We start from the raw sequence: 11900 nt of genomic DNA, 5'->3' as shown, positions 1-11900 counted from the left end.
ATCACCGTAACGTCTACCGGATACTAAAGCGATCCGCGTCGACGTGCGGCATCTTCTACACAGTTCATAACGGAGCCACAATGTTACAAAGAAGATCAGCTGGTGGGTGGACGAGTCTAGGACCATCCTCTTCATCCTGACTGATTGTGTCTCATATCTCCTTCAGAGAGATGGAAAATACTCCAGGCTAATTAAAGCTTTCTGCGTACCCCGAAGACTCTCCGGCGTCATGCTGTTGGCGAAGCGCAAGAGGTGTCCAGCCCGACGCGACGTCGAGCACATCAGGTAAGCCAAATTGAGCTGCACCACTAGCACGGGAAAGCATACGTGGCACTGCGCACATATCATGCAGCCCGTACTGACTGACTGACTGGAAACCCTCCCGGACATCCTTTCGGTAAGCCAGCACATACGAGTGTCCATCGCGCTCCACTTTCGACCATCTAAGCAACACTGACAACAGACTTCTATCGTATTCAGCTACATTGGAACCCCTACGCTAGTATTTGGGAGTGTTTCACTCTTCCAAATTCACTCCTCCATGGACCCCGCTCTACGCGTGCAAGCAACCTCATCCAGCCCTTTGAAATCTCCCGCTCTAAACTACCCCTCTACCCACATTCGCGTACTGCGGGACCCCTCAGCACCGTCAACAACACCAGCCTGCCACGCTGGTGCCTCCTTCGACTTCCGCACAACAGCCTCATGATGGCAGCACTCCACCTGAAGCTCGCGAGGGTGCACAATTCCCTCATTTCATCCTTCACTGATTATCTTTACTTAGTTCGGCAACTACTCCTCTCCAGCTCAACCAGATGCTCGCGAAGAGGCAAATCGCGCAACATACTGTGCATCCCGAGAACGCGAGCGCTAAGGTGATTGTTAACTGCTCGCATATTATCCAACTCCAGTGTCCCTCCATTACATCGGTAGCATCGTCTGTTAACTTTCGGTGAACGGCTCGGCGCTGTAACCGAAGATTTCGTACCCGCCGTCATTAACGCATAGTTCGTTGAACCACGCGGAGATGCAAAGCTCAGACGGCAGGCTTGTGTATCGTTTTTCAATCTTACACTAACGAGACTTGAATTTTCATCGGATATGCTGCAATGATTCAAGCAAAGAAAGGGAGTATAAAAGCATCCAGAGTGTACGAATCGCTACATGCTACTCTCCATGTCTACTGTCCTCAGTGGTGGATGGTGGAAGTGATGGTCGACACCGAAGTCGAAGTTAACACATCGGTGGAGGTCGCGGACGCCGTAATCGTGGAGGTACGAGTGGACGTCACCGGAGTGGTGGTAACGGACTGCACATCGATCGTTCGCGTGCTCGTCACGTAGACGGTGGTGTAGACGTAAACTGATAACAGAAATAGAAGGTGAGCGCAGGTTGGAGTTTGATATTATCAGACTTACCGGCATTGACACCAGAAGCCACCAGGACCGCCGCGGCGAGAATGCTCTTGCTGAAGTACATGATGAATAATAGGCGAGGTGGTGTAGAATAGGTGAGTGTGTGTAATGTGTGTGCGAGATGAGTGTGATAATTATCTGTCAAAGTTCATAGGTTTATATACCTTTCGACGGTGCCATTAGCACTCTCCAGCTCCCTCTCGACGGAAGCGGATTCGCGGGAGCAGAATTTGCATCCGCGAACATTGGTCGAAGTGCCAATGGATAGTCACCGTCCGAATGCCGGATCCGCCAGCCGCTGCAGGTTGTCCCGTCCTCCGGAAGTGAGCCCAATGTGGCACACCCCGCTACGGTGCTGACGGTGTCCAATGTATTCCTTCCGATGTTAGGACCTACGGCGGTCGTTATTCACGTTCCCACGAATCGACGGATTTTCACCCCCTGTTGTGGACATCTCGATTCGAGGCGGCGGTGCTATAGCACGATCGTCCAGGCAGCAGTCAAATCGATCACTTGTAGTATTCGATCAACGACCCGAGCGCCGTGTGGTTCGCCTTCCTTCCCGTTTATCTTGCCCATTTGTTCTGCATGAAGTCGTAGTGTACGTGGTTCGCAAGCGCCATCTAACACACGCGTTCTGCATAGTAGTGGTCCCTCATTATCCAGAGGATCATGTAGCAACTTGCTAGTCATCCGCCGTCGTGATTTTTATATATAATCCAGTTTGTTTTGCTATTGGCCTATATCAAAATTATCCCTGTCGTGAGTGGACGCTCCGTCGGCGTTAAGAGATATTCGAACCTCACCAGGAACGGATATGGAAGGTATGGAAGGAAGTGTGTAATTTGAAATACATCGATGCGTCGGGCGAGTCGTGCCCGACCGTCCGCAGGCAGCTTGGTCTTGATTCTTGGGAGCCATGAGCGTATTCATGGGTGCCAATGATCAACGCATAGTGACAGAGAGCAAGCGTCAAAAAGTTCGCGCCTGCTTATTACTGAAGACGTTCACCGCTACATCGGAAATGTCCCACACTGTTCGTCGTCGCAGCCACCTCACTTCTTTTAACGTGCCATATATCCCGACCTCGTAGCATCCCGTACCCCGTCGCTGGCTGCAGGATCCTTTTCAAGAATTCCTCGGGTCTAAAGCGTCATGTTGATGGAATGCACTCGACTACGTTACGACCCCTCGTCAAGCGGCCATGCTAGAAGCGCGGCCGAACTAACTGGGGACAAGGTACACCTCGACACGGAATATGACATGGGCCATGCAGCAAGAAACTACCCGTCTAACCTGGGAACGAGGACGTTGATTGAGGACATACCCGCACTGCGCTTTATCCGTAATTGAATGGTATGTTGTTGCATTCAATTCCTTGTATTCTTTGGCTAAAACTCATCTTCTCCAATGAATTAGAGGTACCCCGCCGCGTCCGCGATGCAGTACCTTCGTGTCCGGTTCTCTCACAGGGATGTCTCTACTTGCGTATCGCATCGGCTATCCGCCGCATGGAGTGACATCATCTCTTCTCTTATCAACCGTTCTATCCTTGCCCGTACTCGCGGAGTCCGTCGTGGTAAACGCCCTGTATACCTGTTCTCCCGAGCGGTACACCTGTGCGAATCTTTCTTTTCTCTCTGTGTCACCTTGAGCCTTAGGAGGAAGCACGCCTACTCTTTGGCACTCATAGTGACTATCAGAGTTCGTGGATTCCAATTCTGATTTTTCGCACACACATTGTCAGGCTTGATCAAAATGCCAGGCTTGCACAGAATGTCAGGCTTGATCAAAATAGTCGAGAAACCAATGCCCTCGGCTGACCTGTTCCAGACGCCGTATCCGACATGCGTAGGGCGGAAGGCTTCATTTGGACGTGCCGCGCGGGTCGAGCTCGAATTATTTCCGCGCGCCCGTCTTTTCCGCAACCGGTCGGCTTACGAAGGGTCGAAGTTTCCGCCTGTCCACAATGAAGGCAGAATATCCAAGTAGGACGCGAGCCAGGGGATCCAGGTATAAAGTCCAGCTCGACGACGGCCAGAAACCATCAACTCGAATTCTCTTCATCATCCACATATCCTCACATAACACCCACTATCAACTCAATCTTAATAAGATGATGTTCCCTAGCACTCTTTCGCTCGCTGCTGTTCTTGCCGCCTGCTCCGTGGCGTTTGGTACGCACCCATTTCCTGGTTTTCCATGCATAGTCTAATCGTCACGTAGCGAGCCCTGCCGGCGCGTCTACTACGACGGTCACGTTTATCAAAAGCATCAACACCGTGGCATACGACACTACCACTACGGTCACCGCGACTTCTTATGCTACGTCTACCGTCCCGAGAACCACAACGTTCACTAGCACCACGACGACTACGACTGTAAGGCCGACCACAACCACGACTTACGTGTTGGTATAGGCGCATAATCACTCCGGTTGTTTTGTTATGGACATGTTATGGACATAGAGTGCGCATGTATTGATTAGATTAATATTCTCTCCACTTCCTTCGCTTGAGGTGTGCGCAAATTTGAGTCCTGATCGGAAACTCACGTGTAAGGACATTTAACCATAACTCTCCGTCTCAACCAAAATTCTCGCTTGCAAACCTCGTTAGATAATTTATTGCAAGTGTTTTACACTGATCTAAGTGGAAGAAAACATTCGTATGAAGACTTCATAACTGATCGAAATCTGACATGAGAATCCATATTTGTACACTTTGAGATAACTCGAATGAGAATCCTTTCGAGTTCTAGTCTCGAACCAGCCTCCTAGAACCTTTCATCATTGTGCTCACTCCTTTATCCTAGCAGTAGTGCTCCGCGAGATTATTATTATAATTTATTATAATTATAATTAAATCAAAAATACGATTAAATAGTATGGGACCAGATAATATTATAAATCCATTATATTACAATATGAACATGTTATTTAATCATACTCGAAATACACTACACGTGATGGAGTTCTAGGGGGAATCTGAAGAAATTGTGCTCCGGAACAGTTCTTTAGAGTTGCAGCTATTTGTGGGAAATTCTCGTAACTGACTGAAGCATATGTGAGCCCGGACATACCATAGAAGGGAATGTGATGTTCCATATCAGGTAAGCCTACCTTTTCAGAAGGTCACCTCCAGGCACCAAACTCTGAATACCGGGAAAATTGTCCAATGATCCATACTTGGGGACCTTCTCAGGGCAATTTTGGGCTCACATAATACTGCACTGACCCCTTGTGAAAAGGTGTGATCATAATAAATTATAATAGAATACTTTAGATTATATTAGACCACCATTAGATATCTGGCTAAGGTCTTCAAGTAATAATACATAATATTATTATTTGCCTTCGTGGCATATTTAATCATAATTGCGGAGCACTACCTAGCAGTATGTTTTAAAGCTCATGTGACCTTGATCATTGAAGGGACACATAGCATGCTGAGGTGAGAATTATATCTGGCAAAGCAGTGATAAGCTCCCTGACACTCCTGGCCTCTGAAAATGCATTTTCCATCGACCCTTCAGACCTTTCCACTCTATACCTTAGTCTTTAAGACGAGTCCGACACTTTCACGACATTCTGTGAGCTTTTGTGACATTGAACAACTTCACGTGACTTCTCTCGAACCTTTGACTTTGACATTCTTTCATTACTCATGCACCACTCTTGCATCTCCCACTCTGTCAAATATGTTCTACCCATTGCCCTTTGGTCTCATCTGATGTGCCCTGCCTGATTCTCATCCAATTTCATACACTACTGATGTCATGCCGCCTCTCTGGATGGGGCCTCGCGCCAACTTTCTTGTTTGTCGTGCTGACTTGCCGATGTTGCTCAGCAGTTGCACCCTCTCATTTTGCAAATCTGATACTCTTTATCATTCAACTTTCTCCTTCAAGACCCCTACCTTCGTGCTGGACTGGAAATGCCATTTGGATGTTCCATGTGGTTCAGAACAAGTAGCATATGTTTTCTTTCTTTTCCCCCCTACTTTACTGTTCATCTCCATCTCCAACATACAATGTTCACCTCACCACTCACTTTCCCTATTTTTCTATTGGTCCTAAACCATTGCGACTCTTTTTGATGTCAGGATTTATTGTCCGAAATTTTGCAACTTTCTCACTTTCTCTCCCTTCTTCCCTCTCTATAAATACCTGCTGTATTTACGTCGATTATCATTACAGCCATTTGCAGAACATAGGGCGTGAGCCTGAAATTTCCATTTTCGGTCACATTTTCTATCGTACACTGTATCCGCTGTAGCTCTGTTAATACCCATTCGATTCCTTTAAAAATTAGTGCAATAGAACAGGATTGTGAATATGCAGGGGATGACCTGATCAGATTTTCAAAAAGTGTGAATTGAGCATATCTCGAAATACTGAGCCCATTTGCATAGTATTTCCGAGTTTTCGAGACAAATATGCCACACCTACCTAATGGGTGATCACTACACTATGTCAAGGTCAATACCTACAGGACCACCACTTTATTCTGTGTGTATTCGAGCTGTGTTCAATTGTCCCACTACGTCCACTGTACAGCAGTTCCAGAGTCCTCCTGCCAGAGCATGTGACATGTGGTGCTGTCCATTTTTGGTTGGGCCACAATATCTCATGGGTAACAGTAAGTCTACCAGCACTCGCAAACTGCGGTGACTGGCCCTTTCCAATACCAAGGTGGAGCAATCTCAGGATATGTTACAACCAGATGGAGAAAAGTCAGATGGAGCCAAGGAAACTGTGATTGACGATTCTTCGCCCGATGAGCTTTCGGACGCTCCCTCAGTCAAAGCTGTTGATAAGCCGAAACCAAAGCTGAAGCCACACAAGGCATTGAAGAAAGCCTCCACTATATCAAACAAGAAACCAGTTGCTAAGGAAGTTGTAGAAGAGTCTTCTGAAAGCACGAAGGACAAAAGTGAGTTTGTCGGTTCGCAGAATGTGACCCTAAACTCACTGAGGAGTAGAAATTGTGCTTCTGGTCCTGCAGGCTGGAAGTGAAGGATCCCAATGGCTCAGTCTCACATGCAGTGAAGGGACGCATAGTGTGCTGATGTGGGAATCACATCCGCGAAGCGATCTCACATTTCGGAGATACTACAGGGTGCGACATGACCGACCCTAGTCCGACACCAATTGGAAGCTGGTTATCGGAGGAGGGAACGCTACGAGCCCAAACGCTACCTCTAACTCCTCAACTACGATCTGCAACCGTCTCAAAGTACCATCCGCCAACTCGCATCTACCGGTGATTCCACACATGACATTGTACAGTTCGCGGGCCGCATTGCGCAATGTCTCAATCCGAAGGTGCAAGGTTCCTGATGGTAATAAAAGGCTGAGAAATGTGATTCCGGGAAAATAGGGACAGGAAGACCGCGCACCAATGTCAGGGAGACTGTCTGACAGGTGCCCTAAACCAAAGTCCTCGTGGACAGCAGGGTCGTCGTACAGAACGCGGGCAGTCAAACTATGAGGAATGATGGCAGAAAGGTGGTCCGCAATCCGAGGTATCATCTGACGACCGCCTTCTATGGCAGAAAGGTGGTCTGCAATCCGAGGTATCATCCGACGACTGCCTTCTATAGTGCGAGCTGTCGCAAGGTGTATCTCCACTTGGGCCAGGACAGGGATATTGCACGGAAGGGATAGGATGATCTCCACGCTGGCCGCCTCAGACTGGGGTTGGACCATGAAGACCTGAGGGACGTGTGAGGGTCAGAAAAGCGAAGGAACATATAATTGCAGGAGCCTCACCAGCAGGACATGCATCCGGACTGCCCATGCTTTCCACAGGATTGGATCGAAGGGCTCGGTAAAGATCTCAATACGAAGAAGTGCTTCTGCGAGGGTGTATTTGCGAAGGATGACGCTGGCATCCATGGATGGGAGATTGAGTTCGGGATGGGAGATATGCCTCCGAGGCAGGCGGGTGCTTATTAGGTGCTCGGGCGGGACCAGTGATGGATGACCCCTCAGATGGAGTAGAAGCATGTGGGGACGGGATTGCGAGATATGGCGTGATGGGCAGTGGTTCAGCGGAGCGATTGTTAAGCAGATGCAGGCAGTATCGGGAGGACAGGAAAGGTCAGGACCAGTTTAAGTATGAAGGCAGGGGAAGAGGTCAGGGAGAACGACCATCCCAGAAGGTACACTGGCAAAAAGACTCGTTCACATTCCCATCCCATCCAGTTAGTGCGTCTTTGGGCAGTCTTGCATTTTGTGCATTTTCTGGGCAGTCTTGCATTTCCGCATTTCAGCGTTCTCCTTAGGGCAGTGCGATTTTAGTCCGATGCGTTTCCAGCAATCATTGTGACTATAGACATTTTCCTAGCTACGCTTTCAGGCTACCCACCTCATACCTCTGGAATAGACTCTTCTCCTTCATCGCATCTCAGACCCCATGCGGACTTGATTCCGCTCGTACTCCACCTTTCCGGCTTGCGACAGAAAAACAATCTCGTCAGTGGAACATCATTTGAAGATGCACTGGAGATCATACATGAGACGATAGGATGTGTTAATGTCGCTTGCAAACCATCACTGTCATACAAACTCTGGACAGTGACAGTGAAGTCTGATGCCATCAATCTTGGTAGTGAGGAGGACTGGGCAGGATGCATTGGAGATATTGTCGATGCCGAAAACAAGAAGAAGGGAGTGACAGTACCTGTCAAAATTGTGGTGCCTGAACAAGTAAGTCTCCACCAACTGTATCATGCACAATGACAGCTTATCGGTACACCATTCGCAGTACATGGAGTTCCTTCGTGCCCATTCTAAGAGGTCAGCAGCAAAACCAAAAGGAAAGAAGCCAGCACTATTGAACCTCAATAACAGTGATCCCAATGATAAAGGAGAGGATGAAGGAATGGCAGAGAAAGAAAAAGGATTCCTCACTCAACTTGAGAAGACCCTAAATAATTGTCAGTGCTGCGGCACCTCCAAGTGGTGTAAAATCGATCGAGGTGGTAATCATGTCAATCTCACATTCAACCAGCCTCGTGGTTGGTCTGTTGCACTGATTAGCATTGCAATCTGATCTACACACAAGGTCTAATTGCTCTCAGGCAACCAGCACTCATGGTGTCACATTGAGATCACCTCCAAAGGGAGAGCTGTTTGTCAATTTCCATGGACATGGGATAGGAATGATGCCCAACAAACCAGAGGACCCCACCAGTAGACATCCATATGGAATGCCAATGCCAATGGCACCTGGGTATCAGTGGTCACCGTATATGGGCATGCCCTATGGAGCAGTACCTAATATTCTGCCAACACCATCAGTAATGCCGTCCAATGGCATGACTCATAAGCGAGCTGCCACTGATATCCTCTCTAGTGACCCACCAGAACAGGACGCTACATTGTACACTTCTGTCGGGGACTTTCTTCGGAACCTTCACAGTCAACACCCGAAATGAAGATTAGACAACTACATCAGTACCTTTGAAGATGCCGACTTCTACAATATTGATGAGCTTGTAGACCTAGATGAGGCACATTTGCATAGCTCAGAATTTGGGCTGCCGAGTGAAAATTCCAGATTTTTGTTGAACCAGGTAAGAGCTGAAATTCAGCGAGTAGACAGGGCATCGGGCAAGAAGAGAGCACAGGTGGGCTAAAAAAGTATCCCGATTGAGACACATGTGTTGTAGACATCAGGATCAGATATATCCTGAGTGATGGAACCAACCCTGAGCAGCTGCAGGTGTCACTTTATCAAGCATAGCGTACAGAAACAAGTATGGGCCAGCCACATCTCCGAGCTCAATGAGATCATGAAACTCTTGTCCACGATGCCGTATGCACTGCTTGACAAAGGAAAAGCACTCTTCAATGGGATTGAGGTTGGGGGAGTAAGGCGGGAGATAAATGAGCTTTACACTGCTATATATCATAGCAGTAAGTGTCATCAATTAGAATTGAAGTATCACTGACTTACCGGGCTTCACATAGCTCCTCGATGCTGACAACGTGATGTATGCGGCAATTATCCATAACCAGCATGCTCCGTGGCCCAGGGTAAGGGTTCATTACCTCGAGCAGTCCCTGAATATACTCAATAAATTGCTCGCCATTATAGCCTCTGACCTTGATGTGACTAAATATAATGCCATCGAGTGTGATTGCTGGAAGAAGGGAGTAGCTGAAAAATACAGAGAGATCAGCCTTTGAAGGATGTTCACAGTCACATAACAACATACCATGTTCCTCGAACAAAGCAACAACGCTTCTGAGCATGCACATGCTTGTATGCCCAACCACGCTGTCGATAGGTCGTCAAGATGTTCACTGCACTTTCATTGATGCAGACGATGTAATTGGGTGCCTCGCCTCTGATCTCATAGGCTTGATAGATAACCCGCCTTTTGAGATCCTTCAAGAAATGTTGCTGTACTGGAATCCTCGCCCTGAGATGAGGCATCGCGTGAAGAAGCTAGTATACAGAAGCTAGTGCACAGAAGTACAGAATGTAGACAGTCTGAATGAACGAAACAGATGTGCGAGAGTAGCACAGCGGCAATGACACTGAGATAACCATTGTCACGTGCTCTGGCAGGAGGACTCCGAAACTGCTGTACAGTGGACGTAGTGGGACAATTGAACACAGCTCGAATACACACAAAATAAAGTGGTGGTCCTGTAGGTATTGACCCTGACATAGTGTAGTGATCACCCATTAGATAGGTGTGGCATATTTGTCTCAGAAACTCGGAAATACTGTGCAAATAGGCTCAGTATTTCGAGATATGCTCAATTCACACTTTTTGAAAATCTGATCAGATCATCCCCTGCATATTTACAATCCTGTTCTATTGCACTAATTTTCAAAGGAATCGAATGGGTATTAAGAGAGTTACAGTGGATACAGTGTACAATAGAAAATGTGACCGAAAATAAAAATTTTGGGCTTGCGCCCTATGTTCTGCAAATGGCTGTAAAGACCAGGAGGAGATTTTCCCCTTCACTTCAGATTACAGAGAAAACTGCATTTACTGTGATAGCAATGTCGAACTGTGATATATTCCACTGTGACACTGCGACATAGCGAGACTGCACACTGCATTTAGAGACTGTGACACTGCAATAGCATCACTGCAATAGTGACATAGCAACATAGCGATACTTCGAGCTGTGATGCACCATCTGCATTAGTCTTACTCCGACTTTTGCATTAGACTGACTGCAACTTTGTTGAGATGATGAATACTGCATTTTCCTATAGCGTTTTCATCACAGATGCTTCCCCTCCACTTGTGATTTAGTTCATCTTCGCCTATGACTTTGGTGATTCTGACACAACCTTAGCTTCTCATTCTCTGAATTTTGTGACTTTATCGTATTTTGTTGCCCGACTTTGCACTTCATTACAAGTCTTCTTTCTTTTACAGGTAGCATCCCCCTAGGCTTTGGTCGAGGTTCTGAGATCCACTTACATCATATTACAGTCGTATTACCCTTCCCTCTCACGCAGATCTCTTCTTGTTTTAGTTAGGTTTAGGTGTTTGTGTCGGGTGTGCATTCATCAGCGGTCTCACATTTTGGAGATATTACATGATGCTACATGACAGACCTCAGTCCGACACTAATCAGAAGCTGGTTATTGGGGGAGGGAATGCTACAAGCCTGAAGGCTACTTTCAACTCCTCAACTACAATCTGTAACTGTCTCAAGGTACCATCTGCCAACTTACATCTACCGGTGATTTCGTGCATGACATCGTATAGTCCACGGGCCACATCATGCAAAGCATCAACCCAAAGGTGCAAGGTTTCTGAGGACAATAAAGATAAGGAACACAATTTCAGAAAAATAGGGATAGAATGACCATGTACCAATGTTGGAGAGACCATCTGGTGGGTGGCCTAAACCAAAGTCCTTATGGACAGCAGGATCATTATATAGAACATGGGCAGTCAAACCACTCAGAATGACAGTGGGACAGTGGTCAGCAATCTGAGAGATCATCCTTTGACCACCTTCAGTGCAAGCTGTCATAAGATGAATTTTCACTTGGACCAGGACAGGGATATTGTGTGGAAGGGGTACATGGCCAGATCTCTGCAGCACCAAAATGGGGCCGTGGAGCAGAGGCCCCGTACCAGGCTATGCCACAGCTCATTACTACCCTTTTCATCTAATGATTTTGCGATATTTTATAAAAACCCTTATACAATGCTTGTAATTGTTGTCAATTCAGCTGCGTAGACAGGCCCATGACAGCCCGTGTGCAGCCCCATTTCAGGGCTTGTAGTCAGACACCAAAACAACCCTAGACTCCCATGCCATTATGGGGCCATGGCAGCCCAGAATATGGCTGAGGAAAGGACCAGTCCGACACTTCGTCTGGGGCTCACAAATGACCAACCAGTTAAAAAATCTCATTTTAATACCAAAAAACTGTATACCACAAAATTATTGATTTTTTATATGGACTTTGATACACGTTATGCTATGCTGCCC

General features: G+C 47.1%; 3 protein-coding genes across 3 annotated transcripts; 1 reads left to right on the top strand and 2 right to left on the bottom strand.

The window, feature by feature from the left end:
* Positions 1-1189: 1189 nt before the first annotated feature.
* On the bottom strand, positions 1190-1479 carry SCP_0302170 (hypothetical protein; the record flags this gene model as incomplete). The annotated part of the gene is made up of 2 exons (XM_027755614.1): positions 1190-1362; positions 1419-1479. 2 exons carry the CDS (start codon positions 1477-1479, stop codon positions 1190-1192), a joined length of 234 nt encoding a protein of 77 aa, XP_027611415.1.
* Positions 1480-3384: 1905 nt separating this feature from the next.
* On the top strand, positions 3385-3835 carry SCP_0302160 (hypothetical protein; the record flags this gene model as incomplete). Its single annotated transcript, XM_027755613.1, has 2 exons — positions 3385-3592; positions 3642-3835. The coding sequence occupies 2 exons, from the start codon at positions 3385-3387 to the stop codon at positions 3833-3835; spliced, it is 402 nt and encodes a 133-aa protein (XP_027611414.1).
* A 2716-nt stretch (positions 3836-6551) lies between these two features.
* Positions 6552-7313, bottom strand: SCP_0302150 (hypothetical protein; the record flags this gene model as incomplete). The annotated part of the gene is made up of 3 exons (XM_027755612.1): positions 6552-6751; positions 6815-7130; positions 7188-7313. The coding sequence occupies 3 exons, from the start codon at positions 7311-7313 to the stop codon at positions 6552-6554; spliced, it is 642 nt and encodes a 213-aa protein (XP_027611413.1).
* Between the last annotated feature and the right edge of the window lie 4587 nt (positions 7314-11900).

This window comes from Sparassis crispa (assembly GCF_003851025.1).
Source record: "Sparassis crispa DNA, contig_000002F, whole genome shotgun sequence".
NCBI lineage: Eukaryota > Fungi > Basidiomycota > Agaricomycetes > Polyporales > Sparassidaceae > Sparassis > Sparassis crispa.
This window is presented reverse-complemented; position numbering and strand designations above follow the sequence as displayed.